Genomic DNA, 21,659 nt, shown 5'->3' with positions numbered 1-21,659 from the left:
TAATGCCCCGTTCACACTGAGACATTCGGCGTCTGGAGCGGCGCCCAGTTCGGCGGAACCCAGTTCGGCGGCGGCGAGATCCGCCGGAAAAGCCCCTTCCGCGCCGATCGCTCCCGTACCGATTTTTGCGGCAGCTGCCGCCGGATCGCCTCGCCGCCGCGCGGCGCTGACCAATCGGGGAGCGCGAAACAGAACTTCCAAAGATGGCGGCCGAGTCTCACGTCATGTCGCAGTTGTCGCAGTCATCGAAGTCCGCCGCGACATCCACATCGAACTGGTGCGCAACCACCCAGTCCTCTACGATAAGCGCCACTTGAAGCACAAAGACAACGTGCAGAAGGACGACTTGTGGCACAACATCGGTCGCGAGATTGGTGGGCGAACCCACCAACGCCGCTGCCGCCGTCTCTTCGGCGAATGCTTCTGCGCGTCATGCATCGCCAGAAAGGTGTTTGCCAACAGGCCGAGCAGTACTGCCTCTTCTTGCTCGGGGTTCATCATTGTCTTTTCAAGCAATGGTGGGGACGCGCAACATAAACACACGAACTCGACGCGAGCGGAGACAACTGCTGCGCAATTTCGAGCCGCGCGAACATCCGGGACATCCCACGCTTGATGGAGGTTAGCATTTTATGGGACAGATGGCGCTGTATGTCCTTCCGGCGGCGCGGTGCGCAAGCGGTGTGAACGACGCGATTTTCGGCGGCAGGAGAATTCCATTCGCTGTAGACGCCGGATTCCTCAGTGTGAACGTACCATAACTGCTGGTTACGATGGCCTCGAAACTGGCAAGCTGCCTTTGTGTCCACCGTCATGTGATCCCTTTCCTTTTCTCCTCGTACTATACGATGAAAAAGAAAGAAAGAAAGAAAGAAAGAAAGAAAGAAAGAAAGAAAGAAAGAAAGAAAGAAAGAAAGAAAGAAAACAAGCAAGCAAGCAAGCAAGTACGCGAGGAAGAGATGATGAAATAGTAATTGTGGCATCGAGTGAAGTACGAAAGTTCAAAAACTACGGGCTTCCGATGTGGGATCATATAGCGAGTATTTATTGCTTATAAATGTACGAGAACACGGAGAAAAATAATGAGAGAACTGCAAAACATAATAAAAAGAAAAACAAACGGGAGGAAGGGCATAAAAAAGGAGAAGGGATGTGTCACCTCGCCAACCCAAATACGCATTCGCTCGTAGGCGCAAACACATGCACACACATGTTAAGTGTGCCGCATAACACCCCTTCCCCGACCCACTCACCCACTCATTCACCCACACATGCAGGCACACACGCACATTTAGACGCACAGCCATAAATACACGCACGGAAACAAAGAAGGAAAGCTTTCATTATTTCTCCCATAACTTAACCAATTCACGACAAATAAAGAAGTTGCGCTACCAAAGAAAGTCACAAAATGATAGAGGAAAGAGCAATTAAACGGTTTCATAGGTTGTGAAAAATAGGAACATTGATGACAAAACTTCAATTCAGCACTGCTTCACTGCGGAATTAAGAGAAGAAAAGTGCTGCATCCGCTTTTCAGAACTGGAGGACGCAGAAGTTTATCAATTATTTATAGTGCCTAACAAAGCCTCCATATAAAAATGGTGATAAAGATCTTTACTCTTCGACACCAATTTATGACTTTGGTAAGGTGAAAAGTGCACCAGTACCGTGACATGAAAAGTTTTAGGCTGGTATATTTACTTCCTGAATTAATTACCGACTCTCTCGCAAATCTAAGCTGCCACGAACATACGCTTGCCGGCCTTGTACCGATCACGCGACGCCGTCGCGGTCCTGGGCCCCAGCCTGACCCTCACTCCTCCTCCAGGTACGAGTATTACGCTAGGAACCGATAAAGTTGGCGGCCCAGTGGCCTCATCGCACAAGGTGAGCCTAAAATCTCGAACAACTCTAACGAGCGCCAACTTCAGCGCCAGGAACGCTAACTTCTGAGCTATACACACTCTGGGTCCGAGTCCGAAAGGCACATAGGTCCCATTCTGGCGACTTTCGCTATTTTCTTCGGCAAACCTGTCTGGGAGGAACTTCGCAGGCTCCGACCAAACTTCAGGGTCGTGGTGGATGAGCCACGGTGTAACCATCACGTTGACACCCGCTGGAATGCGCTGTCCACAAACAGTCGTGTCCAGAGAGCAACGCCTTATCAAATACAGTGGGACGGGCGGGTAGAGGCGAAGACCTTCGTAGATCACCATGTCGATTCTTTTTAGCCGATGCAGCTCCTCGAAGTTCAGCTTGATCCCATCTTCAGAAGAAAAAATGTCTTCCATGTCCTTCACTACTTTTTCCTGCTCGCGTGGATGTCTCGCCAAGAGATACACGAGAAAAGAAAGCGTGGAAGCCATAGCCTCTGTGCCAGCCAGAAGAAATATTGCCGCATTGGATGAGATGTACTTGTCGCTCAGGTGTTTGTTGAGCCTGCTAGGTTTCTTTTTCACTATATTGAGGGTTTCCGCCCCCAAAAGCGTATGAAGCACGCTGGGTTCTTTTGGAAGCTCTCCGCAACGGCGTAGGTCGATGATGTGCTGTGCGTGGTTCATAATGTTCTGGAACGATCTAGCATGCTTCGTGAATGGATATATCAGCGTAAGGACTGCGCGTACGACGGGTACCGTAAATGCCACTTCGATGGCTGAGTTTCCCAGGTCCTTAGTGACTTGCTTCAGAGACTCCAGGATTGGCTCGTTGGAGCCCTCCTGAGATTTCACCTGTCAAAAAAGCAAACGAATTGAACTGATCACATGAACGCGTTCTCAAGGGCATGAATGTAAGAACAACACGCACAGAAGCACCTACCTTCTGTGCCAGTACCGTGTTCATGAGAAAGTCGAAAGAAAAGTCCAATGCACGATCGAACACTTCTACGTGTCCGTTCCTGAAGCTTATCGAAGATATCTGCTCCACAAATCTAGTGGCGCACAGGTGTGCTACCGTGGAGAGATCCTTCATCACACTTGAACTGAAGCCGTAGTTCAACGCCGCCCTCACGCTCGTCCATTTTCTGCCTGGAAGCAAAGATAGAGAGTGTGATAGAAACAAAAAAGAGAAGCGTGATTCAGTTCTTTTATGCACAAGTGTGTTCTTTGGAGGCTGCCAGGGCGTGCTAACATTCGTTGCCCCGCCGGATCGCTATTCCACTTTCTCCGCGCGAAAAAGAAGCGATTAGCAATAACATTCACTACAGGATATCTTTATCAGATGTGATTAAAGCCAGTCAATATCTGCAGCGACTGAACTGTGGCTTTGAAAGAAAAATATATTTATAGCCTTGAGAGTATGGCTGGCTGTTATTGCCCTGGTATTTCTTTTTTTTTCAAACAAGAAAAACAAGTTTTCTTGAAGAATCGGAATCATGATTCAAGAACCAGAGCAGAAGAATCGGGCCCTTATATAAGGGAAGGGGTACATATGGGTCCCTGACGACTGATTCCCTTCAGACACAAAATATTTCATAAGAAGGGCGCTCACAAGGCTCTTGTTATTGATGCCGTAAACTTATTAAACATACGCACACGATAGCATCAGTATGAGTGCACGTCTCTGTCGTTTTGGCGGAAACATAAGAATGGTATTCTATACCGGGTGTTTCTTTTTTTAAAACAATACAGATTTTTTTATATATATAAAAAAGCTATACGTGTAGCGGACCTGACGTTTTTTGCAGATGAGATCCCAGTCGAGGCGGTCATTGCCGCTAATAATGTGAACTTCAGAAGACTGATCAGCAAATAATTACCAATTAACGTTTTCATTAGTGCCTTGGGGCTGTTGCTTACACCGCGAATTTGAATGCAGTCATGTTTTAATGCATCCTCACTTTCTAAAACGTTTTCAAGGTCACACCTTGAGATGCGCATCATCCAATTTCAACGGTAAATTCGGGTAATATCGAAACCGAGCGTGGTAGTTGCACAGGAATCCGCTATCACACATCACGTCGAAACGTCCCACGACGATAAACGCAAGGAAACTCGAAACCCCACGTTCCGGACAGTCGCGGCAGCTGCTGTTTGGGCACGTTTTGCCTGGTAAGCTATGTGGATCTGTGTCTAGGGCACAACTCGGGTCACGATTTGTCGCGCATTTATTTGCCTGTCATTCAAACTTCGCCTCATACTTCTTTACGGCGCGTCGCTGTATCACGCGCAGTGGGACGCGCTCAGTCTCGACATTGCCTCATTTGAGCCTTGGACTTTGATGAGTATCCCGAACTAGGTGCGATTTTCAAGATTTCTAAAGGATGGGTGTGCATGAAAATGTCACGGCTCCCGAATTGCCAAGACAACAACCCCCCAAGGCACAAATAAAGAAACTTGGAAGCCTTACGCTTCGCCTTTAAGACTGGAACGCGATAGCATTCAAAGATCCCTTATTGCCTCTCACGGTTCCCAGCGACTGCGGCTTATGTAATCGCAATTTTCTCCTGGAAACGCTGGCGGCGAACACTATGCACGAAGGCGAGCTTTCTCAGGGTGTCTACCAAGTTGACATTTCCAAAGTTCCTGAGTTTTCCAGGTTTTCCCTGAGCCCCTTTGCAATATTCCCTGAACGAGCCAGAACTTTGTTTTATGTTAAGACAGGCTGACACCATATTGCTCGATGCTGTCACTCTCCAGTAAGCATGTTGAAACACAAAAATGACTTAATCCAGTTTGAATAGTAAGGAGTAATATTTATTTTATTTAAAAAGAAAACAGAGTCCACAGCGAAAAAAATGGTAAAACCCATTCCAAATTGAGTCGAACATATTCCAATACGAATGGAAAGGAGATGCATACATAAGTAAATGTTTTTGAATATGAGAATATAATACAATCTCATCGGTATGAGGCCTGAACTTTGTCACAACTAAGATTCGCTCTCAGCAGCTGGAAAGTCAACCTCAACTGTCCTGACTTACTCTCAGCCCGTACATAACATTTCAGTGTTGGGTTTCACTGCTTTAAAGAGTGTATTTGGGTTTGAATGAAGGACACCTGCATCTCAGCGTCAGCCAACACTTCATTCTTTGTGCTGAAGCTCCTTCAAAGAGGCGGCGGCACGCTTCCTTTCCCGTTAATTCCTCAGTGCATCGGTCCTTTCTGTTCTTGTCCTCCTTCTGCCACGAGTTCACCCCATGGATCATTTGAAGCATTCTCTTGGTCAGTTGTACAGTCAACGCTCGATTTTTCGGACTCCGCCGCAATAACATCCGAAAAATCGGGCAGTCCGAAAAAAAAAGTGAACGCATCTCTTTAAATGCCCTTAAGGGCTAAAATTGCCACAGGAACGTCCGAAGAAGTTCTTAAGGCCTGCCAGTACACTTATTAGGCATATCGGTGCTCGTACTGTGACAGGAGACGGGCGTGCACGCGTGTGTAATTAAGGAATATATACTGTGTCTCGTGACAATTGCCCCTTCCTACGCTTGTTATTCTTCACCGCATAACAGTGCTGTACCAAGGCAAAGCAAACTTTTGAAAACTGGCATTACGCAACGCGTTGTGCTGCCGTCTTGGCACGTAAAGCCCCATAACTTAATTGAAATTTAATACTTCTGCCCCGATTCGATGCAGAAATGCAGAAAGGTTGCTCACTGTTCGTGCTTCAACCAATTTTTCCTGGACGCCCCTATTCTTGTTTTGATGCCCTAGCGGTTTTTCATGGGTCTATATAGAACACCAGTTTTATATATCCCGCTAGAAGAAGAGAGACATGCGCTTACAAATTTGTGCTGCCAATAATACAAGCTTTACGAACGCCCTTCATACCTGCACTGTGTTCTACGCCACAAGCGCAGCAAAATTTTCTTGATTCACTCAACAACTTTTTTCGCAAATAAACAATAGCCTAAATCATAATCAGCAGGCCTCTTTGCTATGAGCCCATTTGGGAAATTATCGGACCAATAACTCTGGAAGCGGCGCCTGTTGCAATCCTCGCAATGCGGTCTTTCGTGCAACGATGTTTGGCATATTTGCTTTCTTTTCACTGTTCTGCGAGAAAAAGACCAGGGAGTAAAATGTGAAGGCCATAATACAAAAGTTGCTTATGAAACCAATCGATGGCGTGGGCCGGCTCCCATCATATAGCCCTAGTTACAAAGTGAGCTCTGACATTTTCCCCCAACTTTCTTGCTCCTTCATTGTTAGCGATAAAGAAAATTACAAACTACAGACTCAGAAACACTGAAGCTATATGAGTAAAAAAAAAGCTTGTCTAGGAAGGGTTTAGACATGTGTATTTAACTTCACTTTTTTCTTTCTCTGCTTCTTCCTAAGGACGCCACGGATGATGTCAAACTTACCGCCAAGCTGAAAGAGGCTACTTTTGAAAGGCTCCGCATCCACGAAAGATGTCGGTCTGTCCTGAAATATCGCCGCTTGCTTGACAAAGCACTCGTGCGCTATTTCGGGGTCTGTGATGACCAAAAAAGGCTCACTCCCCACGTAGACGCCAAACAGCTTTCCGTGATCTTTTCTCCATTGCACGAATGTCTGGAAAAAATGCATTTGCACGTGAGTAATCCTTTGCGATGCGACCCCTTTTACGACACAATACCTTCTCGGATGTGGCTTTTTCGGTACACTGCGTTATGTTGTGAAAAATGCAATTTAATTTTTTGTTTTTGCTACAGTTTACCGGGAATACCAATAAAACCCCGCTCATTTCCATACACAACCACTAATTCTCGTTTTCCTTTTTTGCGCAGAGGAATACTAAGCGATATTAGCAAATATCTCATCTTAGTAATGAGGAGGAGGAGGAAAGAGAAAAGTAGAAGGCAGGCAGGTTAACCAGAATAACGTCCGGTTGGCTATCCTACACCGGGGGAATGGGAAAGGGGAAAACGAAGATAACAGGGAGAGAGAGGAGGGAAGAAAAGAAGAAAATTGCGGCAAGTTCGCTGACGCCTGTGGTTTTACAGAAACTGCCATAATAATAAGGAGATCCAAAATCAAGAATGGGACTGACAGATAGAGTAGCACACTGTGCTATAGAGGTTATAAACAGGGATAAGGTGCCTCAGAAAGTGCTGGCCAACGTTTCGATAGGAGGACCTATCTTCGTCAAAGGCGGCCTCGTCATCATCAGCATGTTAATTTTAACGGGTTAGCAGAGTGACATCACGTGTGGTTGTTGTCGGTCGCGGCTGGCTGTAAATAAGGAGGGTGCGCTTGTACTCGCTTCTGCAGAAATCATTGCTTCAGATGATGTCAAATATTTCGTTTCGCAGTAAAATACAGCTGTCTGACACTAGGAAAACTAGTGTAATGGTAAGCGAATGCTAGGGAGGGAAAGAGCAGATGAAAATGAAAGGAAGTTAACCAAGATTGCGCCTTGTTGGTTATCCTACACGCGGGGAAGAGCAGAAATATAACTCGTAGACAGCGCAAAACGAGACAAAGATGGTCCCCATACGCTGTATAACCCAGCCGCGAAAATAATGATGGTGAACTATAGAAGTGTCCTATTGCAAGACTATGACAGCTCAATGAATTGTTTAAATGGTAGGGGCCTTTGCACTTGGTACCTATTTCGATGCATGAAGGGAAGTTCTTTGGAAGGGCGCCCTGCTGGTTGCCTTATATCGCTGAGAGAAAAAAGGAAAGCTCGGAGAAGAGAGTTTCGAAAGTAGATTTCCAGTCAAACGTGATGATACAATGCTTGCAATGATCCTGCCGAAGCCTTTTGAGGCATTCTCCGGGTCACGCTGTGTCCCTGAACACGCAGGCTGCCGTTCCATTGCTAAAGTTAAGAATGCAGTAGTTTCGATCTGTACCTGGCAGGCAGACTAAATGAAATGCCGAGCACTGGTGGTTGACTTCTGATGAGAAGTGACGTGACCATGGGAAACATAACTGCGCCAAAGGCGAGACGAGACCTCCTCCCACCACTCTTAGTAACAACCCTTGAACTTTGAGCATACGTACACTTGAGCTCACCTTTATATTCATGTCATATTAATGACACGAATCGCTTGCACGTCCTTTACAAGGGCACTGTAAACATCATAGCCTGTTCTCGCCTTGCTTACGTCCTTGTTCCTCTTTCGCGTTGTTCACTTACTATGACGGATTGCCAACCAGCCGCTTGAATGACTCTGCTAAGCTCTAAGAAATCGAAGCATGGCACATTTCTTTCACGCACCTCGAGGCGGCTGTGATCCATCTGCTTCAGATTGCCCCACAGGAAGTCCGGCTTCGGCCCTGGAATTCCGAGGTCTTTGAATAATCTAAGCCTGCTGCGACGTTTCAGCAGCCAGAACACGACTGTGGTCACGGCTACAGCAGCGATGGCTGTGGTGAGAATCGCCATTTTGTCCATGTAAAAACTGTAAAGGAATCGATTGTCAGTCATTTTCGAAAACAGTATGACTTATGTACACTGTGTGCGAAAATGTACGCGGAGGGTTGAGTGACGCACATTATCTGAATGCGATGTCTTTTTGTTTAATAACTAATCAGTAACAGAAGTAGCAGAACATAGTGTGGCTGAGGAAGAGTGATGCTTGCAAGCAAGGCAAGTGCGCGAAATTTTAAAAAACAGTACTAAAGTTGCATTTGTGATTAACAACTGTCCGTGTTACAATAGTCTGCACAAAATAGTTGTCGGTCACCGTTTGCTCGTTCAAATTTCTCCTCATTCAGCTTGCACGGTGTTCCTCCGTGCGAATCTATATTAAGGAAGCTAGCAACAAATCGCGAACTCTTGCTTGTTACTGCATTGTTGAGCACAGGCGGATTCCACGAACAAGTGACACGATTTGTAGGGTGTTAGTTTGCAAAGGCAGCGATTTCAAAGACGTTTTGTCGCCTAATTCGTAGGCAGGACCACCAAATGGTTTGCCGATTCCATTAAATGCACCCGCATCTAGCTTGAACAGTTTGCAATGCTATATCGCATTTGGTCTTTGATACTCCCGACTTTTTAAAAACGCTTTCTTTGTCTACCCATCCCCCTCCTTGATTTTCTTAATAATCTTATATTGGGGTTATGCCATTCGATTCTTATATTTTCGCTATCCTAGCCAACTCTTCCGCAGCATCGTATAGTTGAGCAGTGTATAATTAACCGCGTCACAATATCCTCGCCTCAAATAAATTTCAACGTATGCGTTCGACCTGCATAGCCGTTTCATTCATTCTTATCTCTTATCATAGCCCCTTCAATCCCCAAAGATAGGCCCGATTTGTTGGTCATAGGCTCCTGGTTCCTCTTTATCTACAAAACAGTTTCAACGACACTACATCATTTCATAAGAAAACCGTAAAACGATGTCAAATACGCACCTTAGAAAAAAGAGGGGTCCACTTACACCTCCGTCAGGCGTGAATACTGAGGAAAGTGCGTCAGCAGTTGTACTGCGCTGTTGTCAAGACCATGGCGTAATAATCCAAGGCGCAAATACAAAACCGGATTGGACGCTTCGGATACAACAATGTATCGAAGCGTTCGCAGCAGCTTATGCGGCGGTCCTGTAGCGTGGGTTGAATGCCGCCTGGGTGCTGCCTGCATGGTTTGGTCAGGAGCGGTGCACTTCGACAGGAGTATGATGCTCGTCGTGCGCCGAATGAGAGAATCCGAAAAAAACGCACACATCATTAGTGCTTCGAGACTGGATAAATGCCAATGATGGCTGGGACCAATCTCCGCCAAATCGACATGGCCGTCGCTCAAGGGACAATTATTTTGGCGACGCTAGGAAGTGGTAAACATGCCTCGCTTGATACATGCGTGAGGCTATTTTCGAGTTGACAAGGACGGCAGCTTGGGCTACTTGGATGGACATTAGGAATGGCAAAGCAGCGTGAAAGACATTGACAGAAGGAAACTATATATGGACACACGGACAAGCGCTCACTGACCTTGCTTTATTGCTTACACGTGCGTATGAAGTATGTGCTGTATAACCCGATGCACATAAGTGAAAGCACAGAAAACAAAAAAGGGCAGCAATGGACAGAGAATATGAAACGACGTTGTTCAGATGGCGCTGAAAACCGAAATATATTGTCTTTGGAAAGTGCTACATTAATGAGGTAAGATGCTGAATAATGCCCTGATGCACCTGCTTGCCACATGAAGCGTAACTGAACTTTTTTATTTGCATTTCAAAGATCGCCCAGAGAAATGCAAAAACTTATTGCAACTCAAGAAAAAGGGTAGTAGTTGGCCTGATTGGCGATTATTATACAAACACCCGCGGGACTTCCCATACTCTTGCGCACTATTTCAATATTTGTGGTTCGTATCCAGAATCTCAGCAGTGTAGGCCTAAGTGATATCTTAGTGCTACGCGGAAGTTATGTACAGACGCTATTTTTAGCATCTCAATGAGGTAGCGACCACTTTCCTCCAAGCATTATGTCTATCGTAAGCCAAGGGGCCCCGTGAACGACAATGCCAGCGCAAAGAAAAAACCAATATTCCTGTGCATTTTACGTGCACGCTTCTATGCCTGAACTGTCTGTGTTGACTTTCCTCGCTGAAACTGGGCAGAGCTACCGGGACTAAGAAAACGACGTCGACGTCAACCAGTCTTCCTTCCAATCGGAAGGTACTGCACATACGAAGTGCGACTTTTTTCTTTATTAGTTGCTGATAACGCTCGTTGTTCGACTTGTGTACTAAGCCTGCCCCCATCAAAACAATCAGGAGGTGACTCAGAGGGACTATCTGCTTCATAAAGCTTTCCTGCGTCAGGTGCGAGCAAGATTTTTTTTGGTTAACGGTACTGAAGGAGAGGTTGGTGTCTCGCGCTGACGACTAGCTCCTGTTCCCTCACATGATAGTTGCGCCAAGAATAGTCATTAAAACACAAGAATTGGAAAGATGAACACAGAGACGTTTATTTGGCTACAGAAACACACACACAAAAAAAACGTTCAGACAATTTCTTTTGCTTGTTTCCGAGCCATAATAGCTAAACGATGATCTTTTGGCAAGTGTAGTGGGCGAGGAAAAAAGCAACAAGAACATTTTTATCCTCTTCGCTAATTATGCAACTAAACTTACGTGGCTGTGGGGCCAGTTTCAAATTACGACACCCTTGTGTCTTCCTCGCGCACTTCGAGCGATGACGCTACAGACGCCTTACATCAGCGCGGTGTAGGAGCTACTATCTTTGTGTGCGTGACCGCGCCGCTATCGCCGGTGCATTTTCTTCTCAGAATCTGAAGATGCGCAGAGTCAATGCAGAGAAGCGAAGTGTGTGAATTAGACACTTTTCGATGGGCGTCTGCAACACCTCTGCATACTATTGCGACTTGGCGTTGGAGACAAGAGACGTACTCTTGTAGCATGCGAAGAGGAGACGAAAAGCTTTATACAACATTTACATATAGCAAGTAATAGCAGGTAACATTAAGTAATACAAGTATTGGAAGGAAACAGCGCTACAGACCGACGGGGCGGCTGGTGCGCTGTGGGCCGCCTCTGCTTTAAATTCCTTTGGGCGTCCCATCGTCGGCAGGACGAGGCAGGGCCGGTGCTGAAGTCAACCGCGCCGCTTTCCTCTTTCGTCGAAGAAGTCCAAGGCGGCATATAACCGGTCTCCCTGGCAAGGGTCAGCAGGTCTGTGAAATTCTGAAGGCTGCCAGTGGATTCGTCATGGTGCTCTGTGCCCTTGGACTACTCGGTTCGACCAACGGAAAGAGTTTGCAGTTTCCTAAAAATTTGCCGGTCGTCTCTAAGGGCAACCACTTCAGAAGAACGACGTAGGGAGGGGTAAGCGCCCGTTTCCTTGATGGAGGCACGCAGTGTGGCCCAACAGTATGCGGGAAACATGTGGAGGCGACTGTGCGCATGCGCTGTACGCAGGAGCACGCATGGTCTCTTGCGCTTCGTAGCGTCCGCTGCGGGCTGTGCGGCCTTTCCAGGATGTTCTCGCGGGTTCTCACGTGGCCATGAGAGCTGCTTTTCCGATATTGCTTCGGCCGAAGATATGACTCAGGCTTGTGGTTTGACTTCGTGGCCGCTGATATCGGCTGCAGAGTTTCAGAATCTGACATATGGCGGCGCTGAGTAGCACACTGCCGGCTCCTGCTCGTGCAAGTCAGCAATCCCCTTCTCAATTTTTGCGTCCGGCCAGCTATTGCCGTTTCGTACGCGCGCTCTTCGCTACGTACGCGCGACCTCGCGCGCTACATACGTCGGTGGTTGCGGACGCCCAACTATAGCGGCCTATTATTTCGCCAGTGACACAACTGACCAAAGGCGGCAAAACGCCAAACGACAGCACTCCTTTTCATTCAAGTTTCTTCCTTTGAAGACAGCCCACGCGGACGGAGACACCACATGACGCCACCATACTAAACGCCTAACATTAATACTGCGAAGGTTGCATAGCCGAATTTGGCAAAAATCACCGCCCAAGCACTCCGCACAGACGGTTAACCGGCGCAGCTGAAACGTGCGGCCCCGGTGTTTATCGCTGGGCTAATACCGACGCTTCATTAAACGACGACTTGGTAGGCTGCCGGATCCTCGGTGCGCAGTTGTCGCTTGTGCTCGGCTGCACGAGCCTGTTCTTGTGCCTGGTCTGAAGTATCGGCATGGCGTAGACGAGCTCGTTCCCGGTTCTGCTCGCGGTGTTGCTGATCGAAAGCTGCCTGCTCCTCAGGAGTGCGTATGACAAGTGGCCGGTCCATTTCGGAGCCGGAGAGTGCGGCGCAGCAAATCGCGCGCTTCTCTTTCTCTTTTTCTCGCGCATGCGCATGGGGTTGCGCCGAAGAAGCTTTCGGCGTACAGGAAACGGACAGACGGATGAATCGGCTAGTGATATACACCGACATTGTAAAATAGTTTCCCCCATCAAAAATGTAGACCTCCTTGTGTGAAACACGTTACCCTGGTGCATGCAATATTTATCCTACTTTTCATAGAATTCTGCGAAGTCAGAGATACTCTGCCCGATGATTTTTCTTGTGCTAAAGAACAAAGTAAATGACCCTCCAATCGCACACGCAAGTGCGTACGTTAAGAATGACGTCCTCTTTTAGTAGTGGCTGATTCGAGGGATCTCAACGATTCCCCTAGTGTTCTGCTTGGAACATGCGCCCTACGAATCAAGACTCGAAGTGGCGTTCGCGGGCAACATTTCCTTTGTCTATGACTTTGTCTTCTCTCGATATTGCGGGATGGCCCTTGGCGGCAATCAGGCTCGATTGGGTCGCTACACTCTAAAAAAGTTTGCATCATTTCGGGTGCATATTTGCCATACAACAATAATCATCAGCTGTCTCGCCCGCATGTCCTTTCTTGAAAACGCTGCGCTCGTTACTTTCCTGTCGAGAATCCGCTGCCATGCTGATAACGCGCATGCCATTCGTGCCTTGGAAGTACCGGGCTCGCAGCATTAAAGGAAATGCTTAATTTGCAATGCTTACGCTACACATCTTTTTTTCTTTCGTGCGTGTTGCATAACCTATTTCTAATGTCCAACGACCTCGCTCAAGGCTCTATACTGGTTTGCTCGCACACATGTACATAGCGTGCGAGGCACGCTCAGCACTTGTGGCGTCTACAGAATAGCACTATGTTAAGCAACTTCGTGGCAGCCAGTCTTTGCTGTAATTAGCATTTATCGCGTCTCCGAGGCCAACAGAGTTTTTTCGTATCCCCTCGTTCAATGCACGATGAACGACACATTCTTTTCGAAGTGCGTTGCTCCCTACCTATATAACAGCGCCGCAGAAAGCAATGAAGGTGCCATTCGGGCCACGTTGCTGCATCGTCGTGTCTCCTGTTTTAATACGAAGCTTCGATAAACAGGCGTTGTGACCGAAGTGTTCATCCCGGCCTCGTATTGCGGCCTTGGATTATTATGCAATGAAATTGCCGACTGCGCCGCCACGTGCAGCGGTGGACGGATTTGTGCTCGTATACCTGACGGAATAAGTGGAGGTGGCCGCGACTTCATTGCAGGTGTGTTTGACGTCTTTCTGCTTTTGTTTTATGAAAGTGTAATGTCGATGAAAACTTTTGGTAGTTGAAAGGAAAATCTCTCGCTGACGCGTCAGACCTGTGGCAGAAGCGAAAGGGAAAAAGTTATAGGGAATATGCAAAAAAAAAAAAAATAGTGATGTCAGAGATGGAATGCGAGATAGCGCCGCAGACAGCTCTGGCTAGACAAAGGTTGAACGTAACGGAAAGGCCACGTTACTGCACCGTTATATTCCCTGTCGTATTTCCTGTTCGGCAGTGGGCACTGCCGCAGCGCAACCGGCATGATGCTAAAGACCCATTCTGCTTTGCACTACAGGTCAGTAATTATTCGTCTTCTAAATGCTACCGCAGTGATGACCATTGCTTACTGCTGCTGCCCTGCTCACTCTGTGTCAAGTGTATGTTGAGTTGCGCGCCTTGCGTGCCTGGCGATCTTTTAGTTAGCGGCGATATCGAGGAAAACCCTCGGCCAACCGAAAAAGAAATGCCACTTAAATTACTGGATGGCCAGGGAAAACTGCAGTCCTCTATTAAAGAGATCAAGACATTTCAAGTAAACATGGAACAAAAAAATTATGTTCTAATAAGCAGAATCGAGCTCATTGAGAAGCAATTATGAATTGTGGCTGCACTGGACAGCAAAGTTAATGACGTTGAGATCACGGTATCAGTATTGAACAAAAAACTTACTTCCTTGGTCGAAAAGGTTGACGACCTAGAAAACAGGGGAGGGGAATAAATAACTTGATTATTTTCGGTGTCGACGAGTCTGATAACAAGATTACCGAGGTTGTTGAAAGGGTAGTGATAGAAGAATTTAGCAGGATATTGGGTGCAAATGTTGCCACTATCGAAAGTACACGTAGACTAGGTCGAAAGATCGAAAATAAAACGCGTCCTGTTATTTTAAAGTTCTTGGACTACCGCGACAAAGCATCCATACTGAATGCCTGTAGCAAACTAAGGGTAGTAGATATTCTGTGTCAGCGAACTTTTCTAAAAAGGTGCGTAAAATAAACAAACAGTTATGGAAAAGTGCCTCGAAGGAAAAAAACAAACGGATGGAAAGTCAAGTTGCTATATGATACGTTAAGCTTTGATATCGCCATGTATGGATGGGATTAGCAAAAGGGTTTTAGTTCTCATTTCAATACAAAAAAAAAGAAAAAGGAAATTCCCAACGCAGTCCAAAGCGTCGCTCGCTTGTTCATTGTTAAATGTAGGAGCATTATGAACAAGGCTACTGAGTTTGTTACTACATTTACATAATCGAGATATTGCTATTCTAACGGAAACGTGGTTGACCGACGCTATATACGACAGTGAATATACGAGATCACACTAAAACCCACCGGGTTTTATTGTGCTTAGAAAAGATCGTGGCACTAAAGGTGGTGTTGTTGTGTGTGTTGTTTCCTAGACATCTTTAAATGTGCGAAAAATGCCTGATGTCCCTAATAAAGAATGCATATTTTGCAAGGCTTATTGTGCTAATGCTGGATATGTTTTGGGAGCAGCGTACAGAACCCCTGCGTCTACCATACCCGTTCTAGAGGAATTGCGGGAATACATGAACACATATGTTAAATCCGGTGATCGAATTATTTTGGCAGGAGATATTAATTTGCCTAATGTGAACTGGTCCTCCATGTCGTACAGTAAGCGCAGTGATACCACGGCTGATGCACTCTTGGTATAGAGAGTGAATAAACATTTTTTGGGGCGAGTGCAGCTTTGGAGAGGTGTCCTCATTCCAGAATGCCTTGAGCTCGGGCCGCGTCCTGGGCCCTCGCAATCAGCTGCTGATGATCCTCGAAGTCGGAGCTGGTCAAGGCTCCCTCCCAAAGCTCGTTAGTGGGGTAAGGGTTCGGAAGATTTAATGGTGCCGCTCTGTAACCACTTAGTATGGTGCCCGAGGCACCTGGGCTCTGCGTAGAAGCGGCATTGCGGAGGGAATTGCGTAGGGGCTACGAGGTGATTTCTGGTTGGGTGGGGGAATGTATTAACCTGTAGAGCCCGGAGGAATCGCTCCTGCTCTCAAGGTAGTGACTTGTGTGGGGGTGCATGTGTTCTGCGGGTTAGATTGTAGTGTTGCGTGATGTCTTGGTACGAGATTAAAGGGTGCATGCGCTCGGGTTCAGATTCCTCGGCGTCGGCTCGGTGGGTCAGATCTCGAGCCACGTGGTTGGTGACCGCGTTGCCAGGAATGCCGTGATGAGCTGGCGCCCAGATGATCATAACTGATCTCGTTGGCGCCTTTTGATTGATGATCTGGAGCGTATTGGTAGGAATTCTGCCGCTAGCAAAGTTGCGGCACGCCTGTTGGGAGTCGGTCTCTATGACTTCAACCTGCTTGGGAGAGCGCGAGGGCTATGGCCTCTTCCTCGGCTTGGAGGGGATTGTTTCGTGTAAGCGAAATGCTGCTCCGATGTTCTTGTTTGGCGGCTGTATCACCTTTGATTTTGATCTTTCGCAGGTAGTTGAAGAACATGCGAGGGTTCAAGCTGTGTCTAAATCGTTTCTAGGTCCTTTTTTATGTTAGTGGAGACATTGTTCCTAATGCACACTGTGAAGTAGTTCATGACAATTCTGATCACCGTGCTGTATTACTTCATGTATCTTCTGCCTTTAAAAATGAAATCCGAAGAACTTCTACGCTTGCTAACTTTTCTAAAGCAGATGACGTGTCAATAATCAATTTTCTTTCTCTTCATTTTGATGACTTTGCCAATAGTACTGATAACATACACATTCTTTCGCACTGGTTTAAGCATGTTGTGAACAGCCATATGCGTTTTGTGACAAACATTGTTAAGAGAACAAAAAGTAAGAAACCGTAGATTTCCAGGGAGACACTGAAATTACGGAGGCGGCTAAAGAGACTTAAAAAGGGGAAATCTTGCTCCAACGCATCATATTGTGATAATATATAGTTTAAGATTTATCCTATGGAATTCAGAATCAGGCGTCCATAGATAAAACACGTTACTACGGGGAATCGCTACCTAGTTTTATAACTGCATCAGTGGAAAAGTTTTGCAGAACTATTTCGCCTAAATCCTTGGAAGGCGATACCTTCGAAATTAACTGAGACAGGTAACAGATCTTGAATTATTATCCAATTCATTTAACGACAACGTCAAATCTGCTTTTACGAAAGTATGATGGTGCCCTACCTTTTTTTGATGTCTCCTTGCCACGTATGCCAGACCTTATAATCTCAGAACAAGGTATCTTCAACATGCTGTTAAAACTTAATATAAAGAAAACACAGGGGCCAGACAATATCCCATATCCATTCCTTCAAAAATATGCCGAGTATTTGCGCGTTTTGTTTCATAAATCATTACGCAACGGTGAATTACCGAATGACTGGGTGACAGAATCAAACCATTGCATAAAAGTGGAAGGAGAAACAACATTAAGAACTATCGCCCGATTTCATTAACATCCACAACTTGCAAATTACTCGAACACATCAAACATAATCAAATGCTAAATCTTCTAGATAACCTTAATTGTCTCACCAAATATCAACATGGTTTTAGAAAAGGATTCTCGACGTGTACTCAGCTGGTAGAAACAATCCACGATTTTGCAACCTCAATTAACAATGGTACACAAATTGACGCAATATTTATGGATTTTTTAAAGGCATTTGAGAAAGTTTCTCGCAAGAAACTACTCTATATCTTGCTTAATGTTTTCAAAAATAATCATTTAACTGAGTGGACCGCTGCATACCTAACCCACAGAAAACGGTTTGTTTCCTTCCGTAGCAGCATATCTGCCTCAGTAACGGTGGATTCTGGCGTACCCCAGGGTTCGGTGTTAGGGTCATTATTGTTCCTCCTATATATCAATGATGTTCTACGAGATATTCCAGTTCATATTAAACTTTTCGCGGATGATTGTGTTGTGTACTCCGAAATTAATACCAAATCGGATCAATTAGTGCTTAATAGTGCACTTGAGAGTGTTGCTTCTTGGTGTCGTGAATGGCAGATGGTGATCAGCGTTGAAAAAACAGTTTTCATGCGAGTAACACATAAAAAGAAACCTTTGCACTTCGATTACTGTATTATTAACAGTTTCCTCTCTGAAGTTAGTAACTAAATATTCAGGGCTGTGAATTTCGAACGATCTAATTTGGAACACTCACTAATTATGTCACTGCAAATACGAACTGTAAGCTCTTCTTTCACAGGTGAGCATTTAACCTTTCCTCCCCTTCTAACAACTAACAACACCAAACTAGAACAGGTACGAAGAAGAGTCATGCGTTTTATTTATGACACATTTACGAGAACTTCAGTTACAGGGCTCTTAGCTCGGCCGCGAAGAAATCGTTGATCGCGATTGAAATTCTTATATCAAGTAGTAAAGGGGCATTACAAAATTGGCATAACGGAGATCATATCTTTGTCATCCGGATACGCTACTCGGCAAAGACACAATTTCACGATAACTTTCTTTTCCCCACGAAGCAACTCTTTCAAGTATTCGTTCCTCCCGCTCACCATATAGTGGACTGGAACCAGGTAAAAATTAACGTCGTCTCTGCGCCAACATTAAATTGTTTCTTATCATGTTTACAGTCATACCATTTATTAGGTTCCAGTGACAGTGTTTCAGTTCTTTGGTGTAGCCTCGTGTGTGCCCAACCTGTGTGCTTTGTATTTATTTATATAGTAGTTTTTTTTAATATTGTTAACCTGTACATGTCTCAACACATGCCGTTGTATTAATTTTGTACCACCCTGCTAAAATCACCCCATGGTCATTGCAGTATTTATAAAATAAAACAAAAATACCAAGCTTATATATCTGGCACAAGCGAAATAAAAACAGGTTTCGGGCGAACGGGACTCATTAATGGGGAATAAAATGAAAATAAAATAGGGACGTCAGAGATGAAATGCGAGAGAGCGCCGCAGACTGCTCTACCTAGACAACGGTGTATGTAACGGAAATATGCAATCATTTAGTGATTGTTGGTGCGATTTAAAAAAAAAAACAATGTCTGCGAACACACGCGCGTCGCTTCGGCAGAGAACTCCGAACTAAAGACTCGTCTTTTCAGTTTTCCGCTAAGCCTTCCAGGGTTCAAAAATTAAGCAAAACCTTCGCAAAACCTTTTTTTTTTTTTGCTAACTTCTTCAAGAAAGGTTACCGTGCAGAAACACTGCGAGAACCGAATGGGAGCAAGGCGGAACGCCAAGCTGTGAATGTCAAGTTGCGCTGACTATATGCAAGGGCCACAGTTGTGATTCACAAATGTTGCTTCCATCCTTGTTCCGAATTCACGCTCTTTCCTCACCTTCAAGCAACACCTTTTATCCGCTGCACTGTGTTGTGTTGTGTTGTGTTGTGTTGTGTTGTGTTGTGTTGTGTTGTGTTGTGTTGTGTTGTGTTGTGTATGCACAGCTGTGAATGAGTTCCAGTTCAGTCGCTGCTCCGTGTTTACCGGGACACAATGTGTACACCACTATCACCTCTTAGATGGCTAATAAATGGCTACTTTTCAGTGGCTACATGGATAAAACGACGGGTCTCGCCACCGCCGTTGCTGCTATTGCCGCGGCTGCAATCGTGTTTTGGCTGCTAAAACGCCGCCGCAGACTCAGGCTGTTCAAGGATCTCGGCATACCAGGGCCAGAGCCTGACTTCACCTGGGGAAATCTCAAGGAGACGGACCACAGACGTATTGAGGTGTGTGAAACGCATGCACCATGCAACAATCTTACAGCTTAGTGGGTATCTCTAGGATCCGTGTATGGTGCAATCGCCTTTCCTGTGGCATTAACAGAGTGTGTGCATATAGGTTAGCTTAATTGTTTATTTTCACAGCTTGAAGTGTACCCGTCCGTGCCAGATGGCAACTCGGGTGAGTTGTTTGGACATTAGAAGCGGTTATGCAGCGCTAAAGAAAGAAACTGCAGCATGGAATACTGTGAAATGATCCCTTTTGGAGGAATCAATTTTAGGCAGTAATGCGTGGGTTCTAATCGCCTAAAACGAGCACTTCACGCCTCAGTTTAGACACCACAGGGGCCGGAACAGGCACTAGAAATTGTGTACAAAGAGGGACTCGTTTTCTGTATTGAATGTTTAGTGGCGATCTTCATGTTAAGAAACCTGAAGTAGCGGTCACTTGTGCGGTAGCCTTATTGTGCAAGCCATCATTTCCCATGGCTGTGCAGGGCGCACAAGAGGCCGCTTTTAACGCGATAGCGTTAAGGAGCTCGTGTCGCAGAAAAGCCAGTGCCGTCGGCGGCGTTGGCCGTGAGCGAAAAATGGCGGATAAACACAACTTGAAAGATGGCTGGGTGGGAATCGAACGAGGGTCTCCGGAGTGTGCGACGGAGACGATACCACTTAGCCATTAGTTCGATGCTTCAAAGCGGGACAAAAGCACCTCTAGTGAATGCGGTATTGCCTTAGAAACGTTCCGTCGAAAGTTATACTGCGGCGTATATCGGTAATCATGAGCATGTAAATTACAGAAGTCGCAGTTAAACGCGTAGGGAAGTACGTTTCCGTTATTTCTTCTGCACTTGTAGCGCACGCAGAGCCATCTTGCGGCAAACACAGAAGACCCCCTCCTCGCATTGTACGGCGCTGCCCCGACAGATGGCGCGCCACTCGCCTGCGCTACGTGGCTCCTCTTTTCGCTCACAGCGCGATTCCTTGGTGCAGCGTCCGATGCGGGACGCCTCTGACGTGATCGTTGCGCATAGCGCGTCTGGTGGGAAAGCGTCCCCTGCGATGTGTGCCGTGCTGCTGGCGAGGAGTCATGCGTCTGCGTGGCGCTCCCAAGCGATATAAAGGACGATCCCATGGAGGCGTCAGCCCCATGATCGCGTCCGCCTTCAGCGCGCGTCGCGGCCCGGCTGTCCGTCCCGATCACGACGTTTGGCTCGCGTAGATCGTTTCTCCCTCTGAGACACCGAGTTCTTTGGTTCGTTCAGCTTGCTCAGGCGCACGTTTCGTCTTTGTGTGACTCAAGGGCATGCCGAGCGAATCAGTGGGCGGTGCGAACGGGGTGCAATAACGCTATCGCGTTCCACTCTAGAAGGCGAAGCTTAAGCGACCTCCAATTTTCTTTCTTTTTTGTAAACCCACATGTTACAACGAACATATTTAACACATCTGTTCTAGCACAGTGTGCTGGTGGTGCATGTTATATACGCAAACGTTCCTGCTTACATTCTTCTCAAGCTGAGCATACATAAAAACACAAACTATACGCCAGGAAAGCGGCCAAGCGGGTAACGACACAAGCTAAATTTCGTGTCTAATCCATTAAGGTCGACAAAGGTTCCCATAAGAAGAAGCGCTGAATGCTGTACGTTGTGGGGTTCTCACCCGTGCTCTTGGGACAAAGGAACGACAACACACTAGTGCAAACAATCGCTGCGGCATTTATTGCACCTTTCATAGATCAATCAATGCCTGCTAGCCGAATTGCTACCCACAAAACGTGCCGATGGGCGCGGTACGAATCGCGGAAGTTCGACTCACCACGACCGGATAACGAGCGAATATGTTCGCGCCATGTTGGACACCAACGCCTGGTTATCCGCGCGCACGGTCAAGCGAACGGTGGCCCATTCGAACGATCATGTTCGTCCATTCCGGAGTAGGCCTCACGAGACGGTCTCGCAGAAGCATGGATCGGCGCACGCGCAGAAGGACCGCGCCGC

General features: G+C 46.4%; 1 protein-coding gene across 16 annotated transcripts in view; it reads right to left on the bottom strand.

Moving 5' to 3' along the window:
- LOC135911600 (cytochrome P450 3A29-like) overlaps window positions 1–21,659 on the bottom strand; it is a 204,782-nt gene that overhangs the window by 3,696 nt on the left and 179,427 nt on the right. For 15 of the 16 annotated variants that reach the window (XM_070538820.1, XM_070538822.1, XM_065443918.2 and 12 more), the window contains 4 exons: window positions 8,155–8,338; window positions 6,311–6,500; window positions 2,821–3,029; window positions 964–2,732 (listed from right to left, as the gene is read on the bottom strand). The exons of the other annotated variant lie outside the window; for it this stretch is intronic. In XM_070538820.1, the coding sequence (XP_070394921.1) occupies window positions 1,737–2,732; window positions 2,821–3,029; window positions 6,311–6,500; window positions 8,155–8,338 (1,579 nt within the window). In that variant the 3' untranslated portion in view covers window positions 964–1,736. Of the gene's footprint in view, window positions 1–963; window positions 2,733–2,820; window positions 3,030–6,310; window positions 6,501–8,154; window positions 8,339–21,659 lie in introns of those variants that run through there. 16 annotated transcript variants of the gene reach the window in all.

The sequence above is a fragment of the Dermacentor albipictus genome, chromosome 5, assembly GCF_038994185.2.
Source record: "Dermacentor albipictus isolate Rhodes 1998 colony chromosome 5, USDA_Dalb.pri_finalv2, whole genome shotgun sequence".
NCBI classification, from domain to species: Eukaryota; Metazoa; Arthropoda; class Arachnida; order Ixodida; family Ixodidae; genus Dermacentor; species Dermacentor albipictus.
This window is presented reverse-complemented; position numbering and strand designations above follow the sequence as displayed.